This window comes from Oncorhynchus gorbuscha, unplaced genomic scaffold, assembly GCF_021184085.1.
Source record: "Oncorhynchus gorbuscha isolate QuinsamMale2020 ecotype Even-year unplaced genomic scaffold, OgorEven_v1.0 Un_scaffold_1558, whole genome shotgun sequence".
In the NCBI taxonomy this organism is placed as follows: domain Eukaryota; kingdom Metazoa; phylum Chordata; class Actinopteri; order Salmoniformes; family Salmonidae; genus Oncorhynchus; species Oncorhynchus gorbuscha.
The window spans coordinates 17390-34108 of NW_025746297.1; the positions used below are offsets into that span (position 1 = coordinate 17390).

The 16719-nt window shown below is 41.5% G+C and overlaps 1 protein-coding gene and 1 long non-coding RNA gene across 2 annotated transcripts; both read right to left on the reverse strand.

Annotated features, from left to right (window-relative positions):
- Positions 1-2011: 2011 nt before the first annotated feature.
- Positions 2012-7522, reverse strand: LOC124023224 (gastrula zinc finger protein XlCGF17.1-like; the record flags this gene model as incomplete). The annotated part of the gene is made up of 2 exons (XM_046337752.1): positions 2012-5305; positions 7468-7522. Coding segments are annotated over 2 exons (1065 nt in total), but the record flags the coding sequence as incomplete, so codon positions are not given.
- Positions 7523-7636: 114 nt separating this feature from the next.
- On the reverse strand, positions 7637-15513 carry LOC124023226. The gene is made up of 3 exons (XR_006836672.1): positions 14147-15513; positions 12367-12587; positions 7637-7716 (listed from the first exon to the last, which is right to left on the reverse strand). It is a non-coding gene; the product is annotated as an uncharacterized LOC124023226 (long non-coding RNA).
- Between the last annotated feature and the right edge of the window lie 1206 nt (positions 15514-16719).

Sequence of the window (16719 nt, forward strand, 5' to 3'; positions counted from 1 at the left end):
GACATATATATTGAAAAAGGGGTTAAATACAGGTAAACATATGTTCAAATCAAATTTATTTGTCACATACACATGGTTAGCAGATGTTAATGCGAGTGTAGCGAAATGCTTGTGCTTCTAGTTCCGACAATGCAGTGATAACCAACAAGTAATCTAACTAACAATTCCAAAACTACTGTCTTATACACAGTGTAAGGGGATAAGGAACATGTACATAAGGATATATGAATGAGTGATGGTACAGAGCAGCATACAGTAGATGGTATCGAGTACAGTATATACATATGAGATGAGTGTGTAGACAAAGTAAACAAAGTGGCATAGTTAAAGTGGCTAGTGATACATGTGTTACATAAGGATGCAGTCGATGATGTAGAGTACAGTATATACATATGCATATGAGATGAATAATGTAGGGTAAGTAAGATTATATAAGGTAGCATTGTTTAAAGTGGCTAGTGATATATTTACATCATTTCTCATCAATTCCCATTATTAAAATGGCTGGAGTTGGGTCAGTGTCAATGACAGTGTGTTGGCAGCAGCCACTCAGTGTTAGTGGTGGCTGTTTAACAGTCTGATGGCCTTGAGATAGAAGCTGTTTTTCAGTCTCTCGGTCCCAGCTTTGATGCACCTGTACTGACCTCGCCTTCTGGATGATAGCGGGGTGAACAGGACGCACCCTTGTGGGGCCCCCCGTGTTGAGGATCAGCGGGGAGATGTTGTTGCCTACCCTGTTTTACTAATCTTTCTTAATCTCTCAGACATAGGACAGAAGCTTCAAAACCAACTTCCCTTTGAAAATTGTTAGCAATGTCATCCCCCGCTCACTATCAAAAGGATTAGCAACTGTTAGCGTCAATTCCAGTCAATTCACAAAGTATCCCAAATTCCAATTCCACATTTTCCTCGTTCAAAAGCTATGAAGAGAATTCAACGTAACAATAGACTGGGTCATAATGTATGGACGTCTAAATTATCAAGATCATTTATAGATAGAACCTGCTCTTACCATGAGAAACAGATTTCCCAATCTTCTCTTCCTCTTCTTCATCTTTAATGTTGACATTCAGCTCCAGTGTTTGACTGCAGTCTTCCAGTTTCACTGATGCCATCTCTGGATTCTGCAGTGCAAACTGGGCTCCACTGTCACAATCAGGACCAATTGACTGGGTTTGGAGTACGGAAGGAGATAGGCAGGCTGGGTTTGTCCTCACTGTTAATCTGTCAACTCTGGATAGGATCCCAGTTCTAATTAGAAGTCTGAGGTCAACTTCCTGGTTCTCCTCTGTGCAAGCCACACCCCCTCCCATTGTAATATTACGTATGAACACATTTTGAACAATGGCTTCCTAAAATGTTGTGGTGCTGACTAAGACAGTAGGAAAGGTTGTGGTAGACGTGTTCCATCACAGACGAGTTCACAGCTCTTCCACTCTGAACAATGGGGATGGAAAGGGTAATGCAGCTTCCTCTCTGGTTCCATTCGACAAGAGAGTTCATAGCTCTGTTACTCTGAGCATTCATAACAATGACGCCCTAATATGCACCATCAATACCAGAGTTCTACAAGACTGTTTCCATAATCAACAGGGCATTTCAACAGTCTGAGCCTGAATATAATCCTGGGCATATATTGAGCTCTAACAATGGAGAATGAATACTGTAGTGATGTGAGAAAGGTAACACAAGGTTCCTCTGGTTCCATTCCCCCAATAGTAACTGGGTCAGTATTGGATTGTGGTGTTAATGCTGTCCCTGGACTTTGGCACCACATAAAACACTTTAAAATAAGAAATAATACTTTGTTTTATTTAACTGTTATTTAATAAGAAACATATTTAAGTAATTTATACTGCAAATTGGCTTATCTCCATGGTGATGTCTAGAGATGTAGTGACATGTTTTGAGTATATAGACATGTACATTATTTTGAATACCATGAAGTAAACAAATCATAGTATTTTCTGTATAGATAACCCAAAAAAACAAGTATGACCAGCACAAATTCATGTAGAATGTTTATTTTTCATAGGCAGATCAATAAGTTCATTGCAGTTATCCAAATACATTAACCAATGACTAAAGTAATCAATCTAGTTTTCCAAGGCAATTTAATAAACACTTGTAGTCATTTCAGAGCCTGCATATCATTAAAAAAAAGTTATGTAGTTAAAAATAATCCACCCAAACTAATGGTGAAAACGAATCATCACACCATCTCTATCTGATACACGTGTCTACCAGCTCATTCCCACAGAGAACTGCAGAGGGACAACTTGGTGTCAGAGCAAAACGTACCATATGTAACAAAAATCCATACCACACACTTTAGTATGATACAGTATGCTTTGTTACATTACAGTGGCCTACAAATGTAAAATGAGTAGTACAATATAATAAGATTTGTATGGCGTATAGTATGCTACGAATTACAATTCGTACAATATGTTACGAATATGCAATACGTATATTTTACTTGTTCCAATTTGTTGTTGCTAACGTTAATGAAAATGCTAAGTAGTTGCATGCTAACCTAAAATGCTTGGTACACTATATAAACAGAAAAGTATAAAGACACCCCTTTAAATTAGTAGAGTCGGCTATTTCAGCCACACCCGTTATTGACAGGTGGCATCCCATCGTCATGGGATGCCACCTTTCCAACAAGTCAGTTCGTCAAATATCTGCCTTGCTAGCCCTGCCCCGGTCAACTATAAGTGTTGCTATTGTGACGTGGAAACATCTAGGAGCGAAGTGGTAGGTCACACAAGCTTACAGAACGGGACCGCCAAGTGCTGAAGCGCGTAAGAATAGTCTGTCCTCGGTTGCAACACTCACTAACGAGTTCCAAACTGCCTCTGGAAGCAACGACAACACAAGAACTGTTAGTCAGGAGCTTCACAAAAAAATGGGTTTCTATGGCCGAGCTGCTGCACCCAAGACTAAAATCACCCAGATGTGCAATGCCAAGCGTCAGCTGGAGTGGTGTAAAGCACCCCGCCATTGGACTCTGAAGCAGTGGAAACATGTTCTCTGGAGTTATGAATCCCGCCTTATCATCTGGAAGTCTGATGGACAAATCTGGGTTTGGCGGATGCCAGAAGAATGCTACCTGTCCCAATGCATAGTGCCAACTGTAAAGTTTGGTGGAGGAGGAATAATGGTCTGTTTTTCATGATTCGGGCTAGGCCCCTTAGTTCCAGTGAAGGGAAATCATAACGCTACAGCATACAATGACATTCAAGATGATTTTGTGCTGCCAACTTTGTGGCAACAGTTTGATAAAGACCCTTTCCTGTTTTAGCATGACAAGGCTCCTATACAAAGCGAGGTCCATACAGAAATGGTTTATCGAGATTGGTGTGGAAGAACTTGACTGGCCTACACAGAGCCCTGACCTGAACCCCATTTAACAACTTTGGGATGAATTGGAATGCCGACTTCGAGCCAGGCCTAATCGCCCAACATCACTTGTGACTGAATGAAAGAAATTCCCCACAGCAATGTTCCGACATCTAGTGGAAAGCCTTCCCAGAAGAGTGGAGGCTGTTATTTCAGCAAAAGGGGCACCAAGTCCATGATTTTGGAATGAGATGTTCAAGGAGCAGGAGTCCACATACTTTTGGTCATGCAATGTTGTTGCAAAGTTGCTTATTAGCTAAAATGCTAAAGTACAAGTTGATGCATTTCTATGGAGAAAGATCATTTACAATGACATTCTATAATGCTCCCTTTCCTCTGCACGGTTAACACAGTGAGAAAAAAAATATGATTACAATAGAGTGTTAATGTTATCAAATTCACTGTTACCACTTCCTTTATGAGATGAGAATGAGGTGATGTAGTGACTAATCTTGGCTGGTCTGAGACAACTGATGATGCTTCTCACCTTTATGGATACATTGATGTGTTTTTAAGGTGGCCAATCGGGAGAAACTCTTCCCGCAGTCAGAGCAGGAGTAAGGCTTCTCTCCTGTGTGTATTCCCTGGTGACATTTTAAGTGGATCTGTTGGGAGACACTCTTCCCACAGTCAGAGCAGGAGTAAGGCTTCTCTCCTTTATGTATACATTGGTGTATTTTTAAGTTGCCCTGTTGGGAGAAACTCTTCCCACAGTCAGAGGAGAAGCAAGGGTTCTCTCCTGTGTGTCCTATTGGGTGAACATTTTGCTCAGTTGACGTTGTGTAGCATTTCCCACAGTTAAAGGAGATAAGCCTTACTCCTGCTTTATGTATATGTTTGTGTATTTTTAAGTTGCCCTGTTGGGAGAAACTCTTTCAACTGTCAGAGCATTAGTAAGGCTTCTCTTCTGTATGTATAAGTTCATGTCTTTTTAAGTTGCCTAGTCGGGAGAAATTCTTTCCACAGTCAGAGCAGGAGTAAGGCTTCTCTCCTGTGTGTGTTCTCTGATGAACTTTTAGGTTAGTTGATGATGTGAAGCATTTTACACAATTAGAGCAGGCATACGGCTTCTCTCCTGTGTGTGTTCTCTGATGACTTTCAAGACCAGAGTATGTTGTGAAGCATTTTACACAATCAGAGCAGGAGTACGGTTTCTCTCCTGTGTGTGTTCTCTGATGAACTTTCAGGTCATTTGATGTTGTGAAGCATTTTAAACAGTCAGAGCAGAAGTAAGGCTTCTCTCCTGTATGTATACGTTCATGTGTTTTCAGGTGGCCCAGTCGAGAGAAACTCTTTCCACAGTCAGAGCAGGAGTAGGGCTTCACTCCTGTATGCATACGTTCATGTGCTTTTAAGTTGCTCAGTAGAGAGAAACTCTTCCCACAGTCAGAGCAGGGGTAAGGCTTCTCTCCTGTATGTATACGTTCATGTGTTTTTAGGTGGCCCAGTCGAGAGAAACTCTTTCCACAGTCAGAGCAGGAGTAAGGCTTCTCTCCTGTATGTATACCTTCATGTGTTTTTAGGTGGCCCAGTCGAGAGAAACTTGCCCCACAGTCGGAGCAGGAGTAAGGCTTCTCTCCTGTATGTATATGTTCATGTCTTTTTAAGGTGTCCAGTCGTGAGAAACTCTTTCCACAGTCAGAGCAGAAGTAAGGCTTCAATCCTGTATGTATCCGTTCATGCACTCTCTGATGAACCATCAGAACCTTTAATGTTGTGAAATCCTTGCCACAGTCAGTACAGGAATACAGATTCTCTCCTAAGTGTATTTTTAGGTGTATTTTCAGCTTTGATAGAAATGAGAAAATCTCCCCACAATGTGGGCAGTGGTGAGACCTCTTAGCTCTGTGATCTTCCTGCTGTTGCTCTCTGAATGTAGAGAATGTCTCTCCATGGTTTCCTGTGTGAACATCATCAGAAGAATAATAAGTTGGTGTCATATACAGTACCAGTCCAAAGTTTGGACACACCTACCCATTCCAGGGTTTTTCTTTATTTTGACTATTTTCTACATTGTAGAATAACAGTGAAGACATCAAAACTATGGAATCATGTAGTAACCCCAAAAACGGTTATATTTTAGATTCTTCAAAGTAGCCACCCTTTGCCTTGATGACAGATTTGCACTCTTGGCATTCTCTCAACCAGCTTCACCTGGAATGCTTTACCAACAGTTTGAAGGACTTCCCACATATGCTGAGCACATGTTAGCTGCTTTTCCTTCACTCTGCGGTCCAACTCATCTCAAACCATCTCAATTGGGTTGAGGTCTGGGGATTGTGGAGGCCAGGTCATCCGATGCAGCGCTCCATCACTCGCATTCTTGGTCAAATAGCCCTTACACATCCTGGAGGGGTGTTTTGGATCATTGTCCTGTAGAAAAAAACAAATGATAGTCCCACTAAGCCCATACCAGATGGGATGGCATATCGCCTCAGAATGCTGTGGGAGCCATGCTGGTTAAGTGTGCCATTCTAAATCAATCACAGACACTGTCGTCACCAGCAAAGCACCCCCTCACCGCCTCCTCCATGCTTCACAGTAGGAACCACACACGCAGAGATGATCCGTTCACCTACTACTCTGCGTCTCACAAAGACACAGCGGTTGGAACCAAAAATCTCATATTTGGACTCATCACACCAAATTACAGATTTCCACTGGTCTCATGTCCATTGCTCATGTTTCTTGGCCCAAGCAAGTCTCTTCTTATTGGTGTCCATTAGAATTGGTTTCTCTGCATCAATTCAACCATGAAGGCCTGATTCACGCAGTCTCCTCTGAACAGTTGATGTTGATGTGTCTGTTACTTGAACTCTGTGAAGCATTTATATGGGATGCAAATTCTGAGGCTGGTAAATCTAATGAACTTACCCTCTGTCGAAGAGGTATGTATCTCTGGGTCTTCCTTTCCTGTGGTGGTCCTCATGAGAGCCCAGTTTCATCATAGTGCTTGATGGTTTTTGAGACTGCACTTGAAGACACTTTCAAAGTTCTAGAAATATTCCACATTGACTGGCCTTCATGTCTTAAAGAAGATGGACTGTCATTTCTATACCACCCCTACAGTGTCACAACACAACTGATTGGCTCAAACGCATTAATAAGGCACTTCCACAAATGAACTTTTAATAAAGGCACACCTGTTAATTGAAATCTATTCCAGGTGACTTCTTCATGAAGATGGTTTAGAGAATGCCAAGAGTGTGCAAAGTTGTTATCAAGACAAAAGGTGGCTACTTTGAAGAATCTCAAATATATTTTTATTTGTTTAACACTTTTTTGGTTACTACATAATTCCACATGTGTTATTTAAAAGTTAGTTTTCACTATTATTCTACAATGTAGAAAATAGTAAAAATTAAGAAAAACCCTGGATTGAGTAGGTGTGTCCAAACTTTTGACTGGTACTGTCCATGTCAATCAAATTTATTTTATGAAGCCCTTTTTACATCAGCAGTTGTCACAAAGTGCTTTACAGAAACCCAGCCTAAAATCCCTAAAGAACAAGCAATGCAGGTGTAGAAGCACAGCGGCTAGGAAAAATTCCCTAGAAAGAAGGAACCTGGAAGAAATGTAGAGAGGAACCAGGCCCAAAGGGGTGACCAGTCCTCTTCTGTCTGTACTGGGTGACATATGTATTCATATCAGTAGGCTGTACAATACAGGGGAATAAAACTATTCTAAAAGTGGGTAAGAGATGAAAGCTAAAAAGGGGAGTGTCATCCTCCACTTACTATCACAAGGGTTAGTAACTACACAGACAAATTTCATATCATCCTCCACTCACTATCACAAGGGTTAGTAACTACACAGACTCATTTCATAGAACTTTAAAACACTGGCAGTTTGTCTACTTCACTTCTTTAGTCTCCTCTCTGATCACTCCAGATAGACCAGTTAATAAAACAAATGCTGACAATACTGGTGTCAAACCATGCACGTCTCAGTAGCATGAAATAACATCTACCTTCTCATTGAAACAGTTCATCATGAAACAGTTATACTGCAACTTTTCATACACAGTGGGAAGTTGGAATAAATAACAGAACCTCCTCTTACCATGAGAAACAGATTTCCCAATCTTCTCCTCCTCTTCTTCATCTTTAATGATGACATTCAGTTCCAGTGTTTGACTGCAGTCTTCCAGCTTCACTGATGTCATCTCTGGATCCTGCAGTGCAAACTGGGCTCCACTGTCACAATCAGGACCCAGTGACTGTAGGTTTGGACTCAGTGTGGAAGGAGAGAGGCAGGCTGGGTTTGTCGTCACTGTTGATGTTACCGGCCCCAGACTTAATTCTAGCCGTCCTGTAGTAACAAATGAGAAACAGACAACAGAAAGTTAGTCCTGACATTTATGGCACTTTCTTTATCCTCAAAAAATATATTATATTTCTTCTTGTTCAATGATCTAAAACAGTGCTTGACTTGGACTGAAATAGGTCCCGGTACTGTTTATATTTGTATTAATTTTATTTAACCAGGAAGGGCTCATTGAGATTTAAAAATCTATTTTTCAAGAGCATCCTGGCCAAGATAGGCAGCACCAGGTCATTACACAAATTAGACAGACAGACATGAAAAACTACAAGTAATCTAGTAAAAACCATTGAATTCACAATAGTATAACAAAATCAAAAACAGCAAATTAAAAACATTGACAGGTCAGGGAATCAGCCTCAAAATCCTTCATCAGTGATTTAAAAACACAAATCGGGACAAGTTCTTCCAGTTTAAAAGTATTTTGTAAGGCGTTCCAAGACGATGGCGCAGAGTACATAAAAGTCCTTTTACCAAATTCAGTTCGGACATTTGGAACAGTTAGCAGGATAAAGTCCAGTGAACGAAGAGAGTACCCACCACATTTCTGAACCATAAAAATGCCCAAATAAAAAGGTAGTAAACCCAAAATGGCTTTTTAAGGAGCTCCACAATACTGTTGAGCTAATATTCTATAAGAGGAACATGAGCTCAAACAGTAGAAATTTGAGGTGACGGTACTCAGCTCCGGTGAGTTCCTGTCCAAGTCAAGAACTGATGTCATTTCAAAAGATCTGGTAGCTAAGCATTGACAACAAAACATTAACGAATTGATTATTAACGAATTGATATTAGACAAAGTACACACTTTAAAATGAGTCTACACAACATAAATTAAGCTACACAATGTAAGTGCACTTAAACTATAGTAGATAAACTATAGTAGATTTCCCAAATTCACATTGTTTTAGGCAGCACTCTGTGCTATTTTCCTAAATAACCTTGTCTTCACTTTATTATTTCAATCAATTGTATTTCCTGTCCACACCATAGTAACATTTATAGATACATAAAGAAACAACTGAATGTGTCTGAATATTAGTACACATGTAGAAAACTGATGATCATTACATTCAGCTTCAACCCTGTAGTAAGACCGTGAAATTGTCTCTGCATTGTCTTTTGGCATTCTGTACGACTGGAACCCCGGCAACCTCAATCTGCCTTTCTCTCACCTGACACCTCAGATCTCCAGCCCCATTGGCACCCCCACAACTAACACACAACTTTCTCCACGATACCACACATTCCTTCATCTCATGACCTCCTACACACTTCTCACATCTAGGCATCTCACTCATACACACTGCTGCAACAGGCCCATAAACCTGACACCTAAAACACTGTAGTATTTACGGAACAAAAGCGCCCACAGGATAACTGACACTTCCTACCTTGACCTTTCTGGCAGAGACTCTCCATCAAAACTCTACATGACAGATGTCTTCTGTTTCCCAACGCTCTACACCGGATCTACGTCTCACCAAATGGCAGGTGTCACAGACACCTGGAATCTTCTATTTCAACTGCTCCACCTCAACACTTTAAACTTGATATCACTTCTTTCAATGCCGCCATGTCCCATCCAACCTGACAGAGCTTGAGACGACCTACAGAGAAGGGAGAAACTCCCCAAATACAGGTGTGCCAAGATTGTAGCGTCATACCCAAGAAGATTTGAGGCTATAATCGCTGCAACAAAGTACTGAGTAAAGGGTCTGAATACTTGTATAAATGTAATATTTCCGTTTTTATATTTAAAAAAATAAAGGGAACACTAAAATAACACATCCTAGATCTGAATGAATGAAATATTTTTATTAAATACTTTTTTCTTTACATAGTTGAATGTGCTGACAACAAAATCACACAAAATAATTAATGGAAATCAAATGTATCAACCCATGGAGGTCTGGATTTGGAGTCACACTCAAAATTAAAGTGGAAAACCACACTACAGGCTGATCCAACTTTGATGTAATGTCCTTAAAACAAGTCAAAATGAGGCTCAGTAAGTGTGTGTGGCCTCCACGTGCCTGTATGACCTTCCTACAACGCCTGGGCATGATCCTGATGAGGTGGCGGATGGTCTCCTGAGGGATCTCCTCCCAGACCTGGACTAAAGCATCCGCCAACTCCTGGACAGTCTGTGGTGCAACGTGGCGTTGGTGGATGGAGCGAGACATGATGTCCCAGATGTGCTCAAATGGATTCAGGTCTGGGGAATGGGCTGGCCAGTCCATAGCATCAATGCCTTCCTCTTGCAGGAACTGCTGACACACTCCAGCTACATGAGGTCTAGCATTGTCTTGCATTAGGAGGAACCCAGGGCCAACCGCACCAGCATATGGTCTCACAAGGGGTCTGAGGATCTCATCTCGGTACCTAATGGTAGTCAGGCTACCTCTGGCGAGCACATGGAGGGCTGTGCAGCCCCCCAAAGAAATGCCACCCCACACCATGACTGACCCACCGCCAAACCGGTCATGCTGGAGGATGTTGCAGGCAGCAGAACGTTCTCCACGGCGTCTCCAGACTCTGTCACGTCTGTCACGTGCTCAGTGTGAACCTGCTTTCATCTGTGAAGAGCACAGGGTACCAGTGGCGAATTTGCCAATCTTGGTGTTCTCTGGCAAAACATCCTGCACGGTGTTGGACTGTAAGCACAACCCCCGCCTGTGGACGTCGGGCCCTCATACCACCCTCATGGAGTCTGTTTCTGACCATTTGAGCAGACATGCACATTTGTGGCCTGCTGGAAGGCATTTTGCAGGGTTCTGGCAGTGCTCCTTCTGCTCCTCCTTGTACAAAGGCGGAGGTAGCGGTCCTGCTGCTGGGTTGTTGCCCTCCTACGGCCTCCTCCACGTCTCCTGATGTACTGGCCTGTCTCCTGGTAGCGCCTCCATGCTCTGGACACTACGCTGACAGACACAGCAAACCTTCTTGCCACAGCTCGCATTGATGTGCCATCCTGGATGAGCTGCACTACCTGAGCCACTTGTGTGGGTTGTAGACTCCGTCTCATGCTACCACTAGAGTGAAAGCACCACCAACATTCAAAAGTGACCAAAACATCAGCCAGGAAGCATAGGAACTGAGAAGTGGTCTGTGGTCACCCCCTGCAGAACCACTCCTTTATTGGGGGTGTCTTGCTAATTGCCTATAATTTCCACCTGTTGTTTATTCCATTTGCACAACAGCATGTGAAATTTATTGTCAATCAGTGTTGCTTCCTAAGTGGACAGTTTGATTTCACAGAAGTGTGATTGACTTGGAGTTACATTGTGTTGTTTAAGTGTTCCCTTTATTTATTTTTAGTAGTGTATAAACACATTATATACACATGTTGTAAAATGTCTAATAAACTGTTTTTTATTTTGTCATTGTGGAGTATTGTGTGTAGATTGGTGAGGGAAACAAACAATTTAATATATTTTAGAATAAGGCTAAAATGTAACAAAATGTGGAAAAAGTCACGGGATCTGAAAACTTTCCCAATGCACTGTATGCTGAATCCTTTCAGCAAGGTTGCTTCCCCTCCTCTCTAAGGAGTGCTTTACTCTTATTCTGAAGCTGGATAATCACCAACAAAATGTGAAAGTTCAGACCGATTTCTCTTCTGAATTCAGACTCAAAAATTAGTGCTAAGGCCTTAGCAAGGAGATTGTGTATTAGATACGGGAGAACTCCATCCAAAGACCAAAATGGCGTTGTGAAAATCATCAAGGTTTTCACAATGTGAGGAGAGTACTAATACTGCCATACTCTCACTTGATGAAGAGAGTTGAGTGGTCTTATTTCAAGTGCTTAAGAGATTTGGGTTTGGGGACTACTTCTGTAAATGGAATAAGATATGATATACAGATATACTTTATTTATTTATATTATTGGATTTCTTTATGTTTGGTTGCTATGTTTTCATCTCTCTGTGGGTTGGGGGGGTTGAAAAAGAAAATACAATTCTATTTTGTATAGCCTGGTTCCTCTAGGTTTCTTCGTAGGTTTTGGCCTTTCTAGGGAGTTTTTCCTAGCCACCGTGCTTCTACACCTGCATTGCTTGCTGTTTGGGGTTTTAGGCTGAGTTTCTGTACAGCACTTTGAGATATCAGCTGATGTACGAAGGGCTATATAAATAAATTTGATTTGATTTTGATTTGATATTTCTGTAATTGTTCTACTTGGAACTAATTAATATATGTGAGAGAGGGGCGGGGGGCTGCCATAATGGACATCCATATCTTTGGCGCCCGGGGAACTGTGGGTGTCTTGCTCAGGGGAAAAAGACAGATTTTTACTTTGTCAGCAAACTTTTGGTTACTGGCCCAATGCTCTAACCACTAGGCTACCTGTAAGTATTCATACAAGTAGGCTGTGCAATGCAAAAGGGGAATACAACTATTCTAAAAGTATCTCAGGTTTTGTTTCATAGAACTTTAAAACACTGGCAGTTTGTCTACTTCACCTCTTTAGTCTCCTCTCTGGTGCTGGTGTCAAACCATGCAAGTCTCAGTAGCATGAAATAACATCTACCTTCTCATTGAAACAGTTCATCATGAAACAGTTCTACTGTAACTTTTCATGCACAGTGGGAAGTTGGAATGAATAACACAAACTTAGTTAGATAGAACCTGCTCTTACCATGAGAAAGAGATGTCCCAATCTTATCTTCTTCATCTTTAATGTTGACATTCAGCTCCAGTGATTGACTGCAGTCTTCCAGCTTCACTGATGCCATCTCTGGATCCTGCAGTGCAAACTGGGCTCCACTGTCACAATCAGGACCCAGTGACTGTGGGTTTGGACTCAGTGTGGAAGGAGAGAGGCAGGCTGGGTTTGTCCTCACTGTTGAGGCCTCATACCTGAGTCAGCAAGTAGTAGAAGAGAAACGGACACAAAAGTTATTGTCTTGACAGTTCTGGCACTTACTTTACTCTCTATTAAATATATTATATTTTTTCTTGTTCAATTATCTAATTCAGTGCTGGACTTAGTTGTGTAATTCAGTGCTGAAATAGTTGCCGATACTCATTTTGTGTGCTGGTACTGTTTACATTTATGTGCAGGACATAATACATTTGAGCTAAAACTTAACCTGTAGTAGATAAATGCATAAATGACGCAAAAACTATTTAGTACAAGGTTGGTTAGTTTTATTTTCCTTAATAACCTTGTATACACTTTATTACTTCAAAAACACAACACAGTTGTGCAACCACAAAATGTGTGGAAGGAGAGAGACAGGTTGGGTTTGTCCTCACTGTTGATGTTACCGGCCTCAGACTTAATCTGAATCAGCCAGTAGTAATAAAGAGAAACAGACAGTTCTTGCACTTAATTTATTATCTAAAAATATTGTTTATATTTAGCTGCAGGAGTGCCACAATATTGTTGAGCTAATATTCTATAAGAGGAACATGAGTTCAAACAGTAGAAATTTGATTGTGACGGTACTCAGCTTCGGTGAGTTCCTGTCCAAGTCAAGCACGGATCTCATTTCAATAGATCTGGTAGCTAAGCATTGACAACAAAACATTAATTAATTCACATTAGACAAAGTATACACTTTAAATTAGACTACACAACTTAAACGCACTTAATCTATAGTAGATATCCCCTAACACATAAATGCATAAATGACTCAAACATTTTGTACAAGATATGTTGTAGGCAGCACTATGTACCATTTTCCTGAATAACCTTGTCTTCACTGTATTATTCCAGTCAAAAACCAAAAGTATTTCCGTTCACACCATATTTACATTTACATTTAAGTAATTTAGCAGACGCTCTTATCCAGAGCGACTTACAAATTGGTGCATTCACCTTATATATGTGAGAGAGGGGCGGGGGGCTGCCAAGTGGAACAGTCACTTTACAATAGTGCATCTAAATCTTAAAGGGGGGGGTGAGAGGGATTACTTATCCTATCCTAGGTAGTAACATGTATAGATAGACAGATACAACTGAATGTCTTTGAATACTAGTTCACATGTAGAAAACTGATCATCATTACATTGAGCTCCAAAACAGTAGCGCAACCGTACAATTGTCTCTCTGCTGCACCCTCACTGCCTGCACTGATGTGCGTTAATGCAGACCGAGGGGGAACCGCCATTTTACCACCTCGTGAAATTTTACACAAAACCAAAAACGACACGTAAAACGAACCCAGAAATCTCAAATAAATGTATCCTTTATGAAATTACCTTGATGAAATGAGATAACGTTACATCCACTCAGAGACTAACTTTAACCCAAAGTCTCTATGTGACTTGTAAACAAGTTATCACGTTCACTCACGCTGTTTGACACCAAAATAGCACATAAAACCTTCACCAAACGAGATAATACCTTGACGTATTTGTTACCTAGCATGTTATTACATGTTCTTTAGATATTATAACGTGCTATTACATACCAGTAGTAATATATTAGAAACGGACACGGAAGTTATCGTATCAACTGCACAATTCTGACGTATCCTTTATTCTGAAGAATGATGCGCGCCTGCGCGGAACTTCCTGTTCGCCCACTACCCAGTTTCTAAACCAAGAGACGTAAAAACACGAGACTTCAGAGAAGGCTTGCGAAGCAGACCAAGCCGGAGTTTGAGAAGTCAATGAGAGAAGTGTACAATTTTGATACTTTTGCAGCGGCTAATGGGGATCCTAATAAATACCAAAAAGATTCTGTCTTCACACAGTTGATACATGGCCATTCTTTTATCAATTTAATGACTGCAGTGGTTTATTCACTATAGCTCACGCTGCATATCATATGTATCCTAGCATCACTAGTGGTAGAGCGTTGGGCGAGTAGCTGAAAAGTTGCTGGATCGAATCCCCGAGCTGACAAGGCTAAAATCTGTCGTTCTGCCCCTGCACAATGCAGGTAACCCACTGTTCCTTAGTAGGCCGTCATTGAGGTCATTTTTTAAAAATCGCATGAGAAACCAGACCGATTCAAAGCCATGTAATTAATACTATTTTGATTGATTGTCACAGAAACGAAAATAGATATAAAAGTCTAGCATAAAATCGATCAAATATCATTTAAAACATTTAAATAACTAATTCACAGAAACATCAAACTATGTATGATTCATTCTGTAAATGTCTAGTAGACTTTTACAACCTTTGCTTTGAGTAGAAATTGCCATTTTGATTTGATAGAAATACATAAAATCTCAAATATTGCATTTAAAGATGAAGAAATCAACTCATTCAGTGATTGTTTCTTGAAAAAAGTGAGAATAAATGTTAATTTCAAGTGCAATTTGTTCTATATGAAGTTAGACAATGTTTACATAAAGTTGTACAATGTTTACAATCTTAAATCGTATGCCAAATCAATGTTTGCATTTTTAGTGCAACAGGTCCACATTTTAAAGTAGTTACAAGGAACAACAGTCATTTATTTATACGTCTCTAATTTAACAGCAAAAAGGTCCCTTACAATAATGTTCTATTTTGGCTTTGTTGAAGTCCTTCATTGTCATCCCCAGACAAGCTAAATGAAACCATCTCTGGCACACAGAGCATTCTATCTGCAGTATTAAAAACATAAAACAGGGTTATGTTGATTTACATGTAAACAACAGTTCTGGAATACCCAAATTCTGTTACATGTTTTTGCAATTAGGAACATTTTCAAATTGAAATGAATTTTTGTTTGTTTACATTACATTTAAGTCATTTAGCAGACGCTCTTGTCCGGAGCGACTTACAAATTGGTGCATTCACCTTATGACATCCAGTGGAACAGTCACTTTACAATAGTGCATCTAAATCTTAAAGGGGGGGGGGTGAGAGGGATTACTTATCCTATCCTAGGTATTCCTTAAAGAGGTGGGGTTTCAGGTGTCTCCGGAAGGTGGTGATTGACTCCGCTGTCCTGGCGTCGTGAGGGAGTTTGTTCCACCATTGGGGGGGCCAGAGCAGCGAACAGTTTTGACTGGGCTGAGCGGGAGCTGTACTTCCTCAGTGGTAGGGAGGCGAGCAGGCCAGAGGTGGATGAACGCAGTGCCCTTGTTTGGGTGTAGGGCCTGATCAAAGCCTGGAGGTACTGAGGTGCCGTTCCCCTCACAGCTCCGTAGGCAAGCACCATGGTCTTGTAGCGGATGCGAGCTTCAACTGGAAGCCAGTGGAGAGAACGGAGGAGCGGGGTGACGTGAGAGAACTTGGGAAGGTTGAACACCAGACGGGCTGCGGCGTTCTGGATGAGTTGAAGGGGTTTAATGGCACAGGCAGGGAGCCCAGCCAACAGCGAGTTGCAGTAATCCAGACGGGAGATGACAAGTGCCTGGATTAGGACCTGCGCTGCTTCCTGTGTGAGGCAGGGTCGTCGACACCTGCTCACACGCAGGATGAAGGCACAAAACACGACAGGACAGGGTGATACCAATCACGGCAAAAACACGACAGGAGACACCTGCTCACACGCAGCATCTGATGAAAAGCAATAAAAACACGAAAGGAGGACAGGGACTAAATGATGATTAGGGGATACACAATCACAGAGAGAAGAAAACAGAGACAGGAGGGATAGAAGGAGGGAAAGAACCAAACAAGAGCAATAGCATGGGGACAGCATGGTGAATACAATACAAAAGGAACCTGGGACGGGACAGGAACGGCAAAGGGAATAAATAGGGACTCTGCGGATGTTGTAGAGCATGAACCTACAGGAACGGGCCACCGCCTTGATGTTGGTTGAGAACGACAGGGTGTTGTCCAGGATCACGCCAAGGTTCTTAGCGCTCTGGGAGAAGGACACAATGGAGTTGTCAACCGTGATGGCGAGATCATGGAACGGGCAGTCCTTCCCCGGGAGGAAGAGCAGCTCCGTCTTGCCGAGGTTCAGCTTGAGGTGGTGTTCCGTCATCCACACTGATATGTCTGCCAGACATGCAGAGATGCGATTCGCCACCTGGTCATCAGAAGGGGGAAAGGAGAAGATTAATTGTGTGTCGTCTGCATAGCAATGATAGGA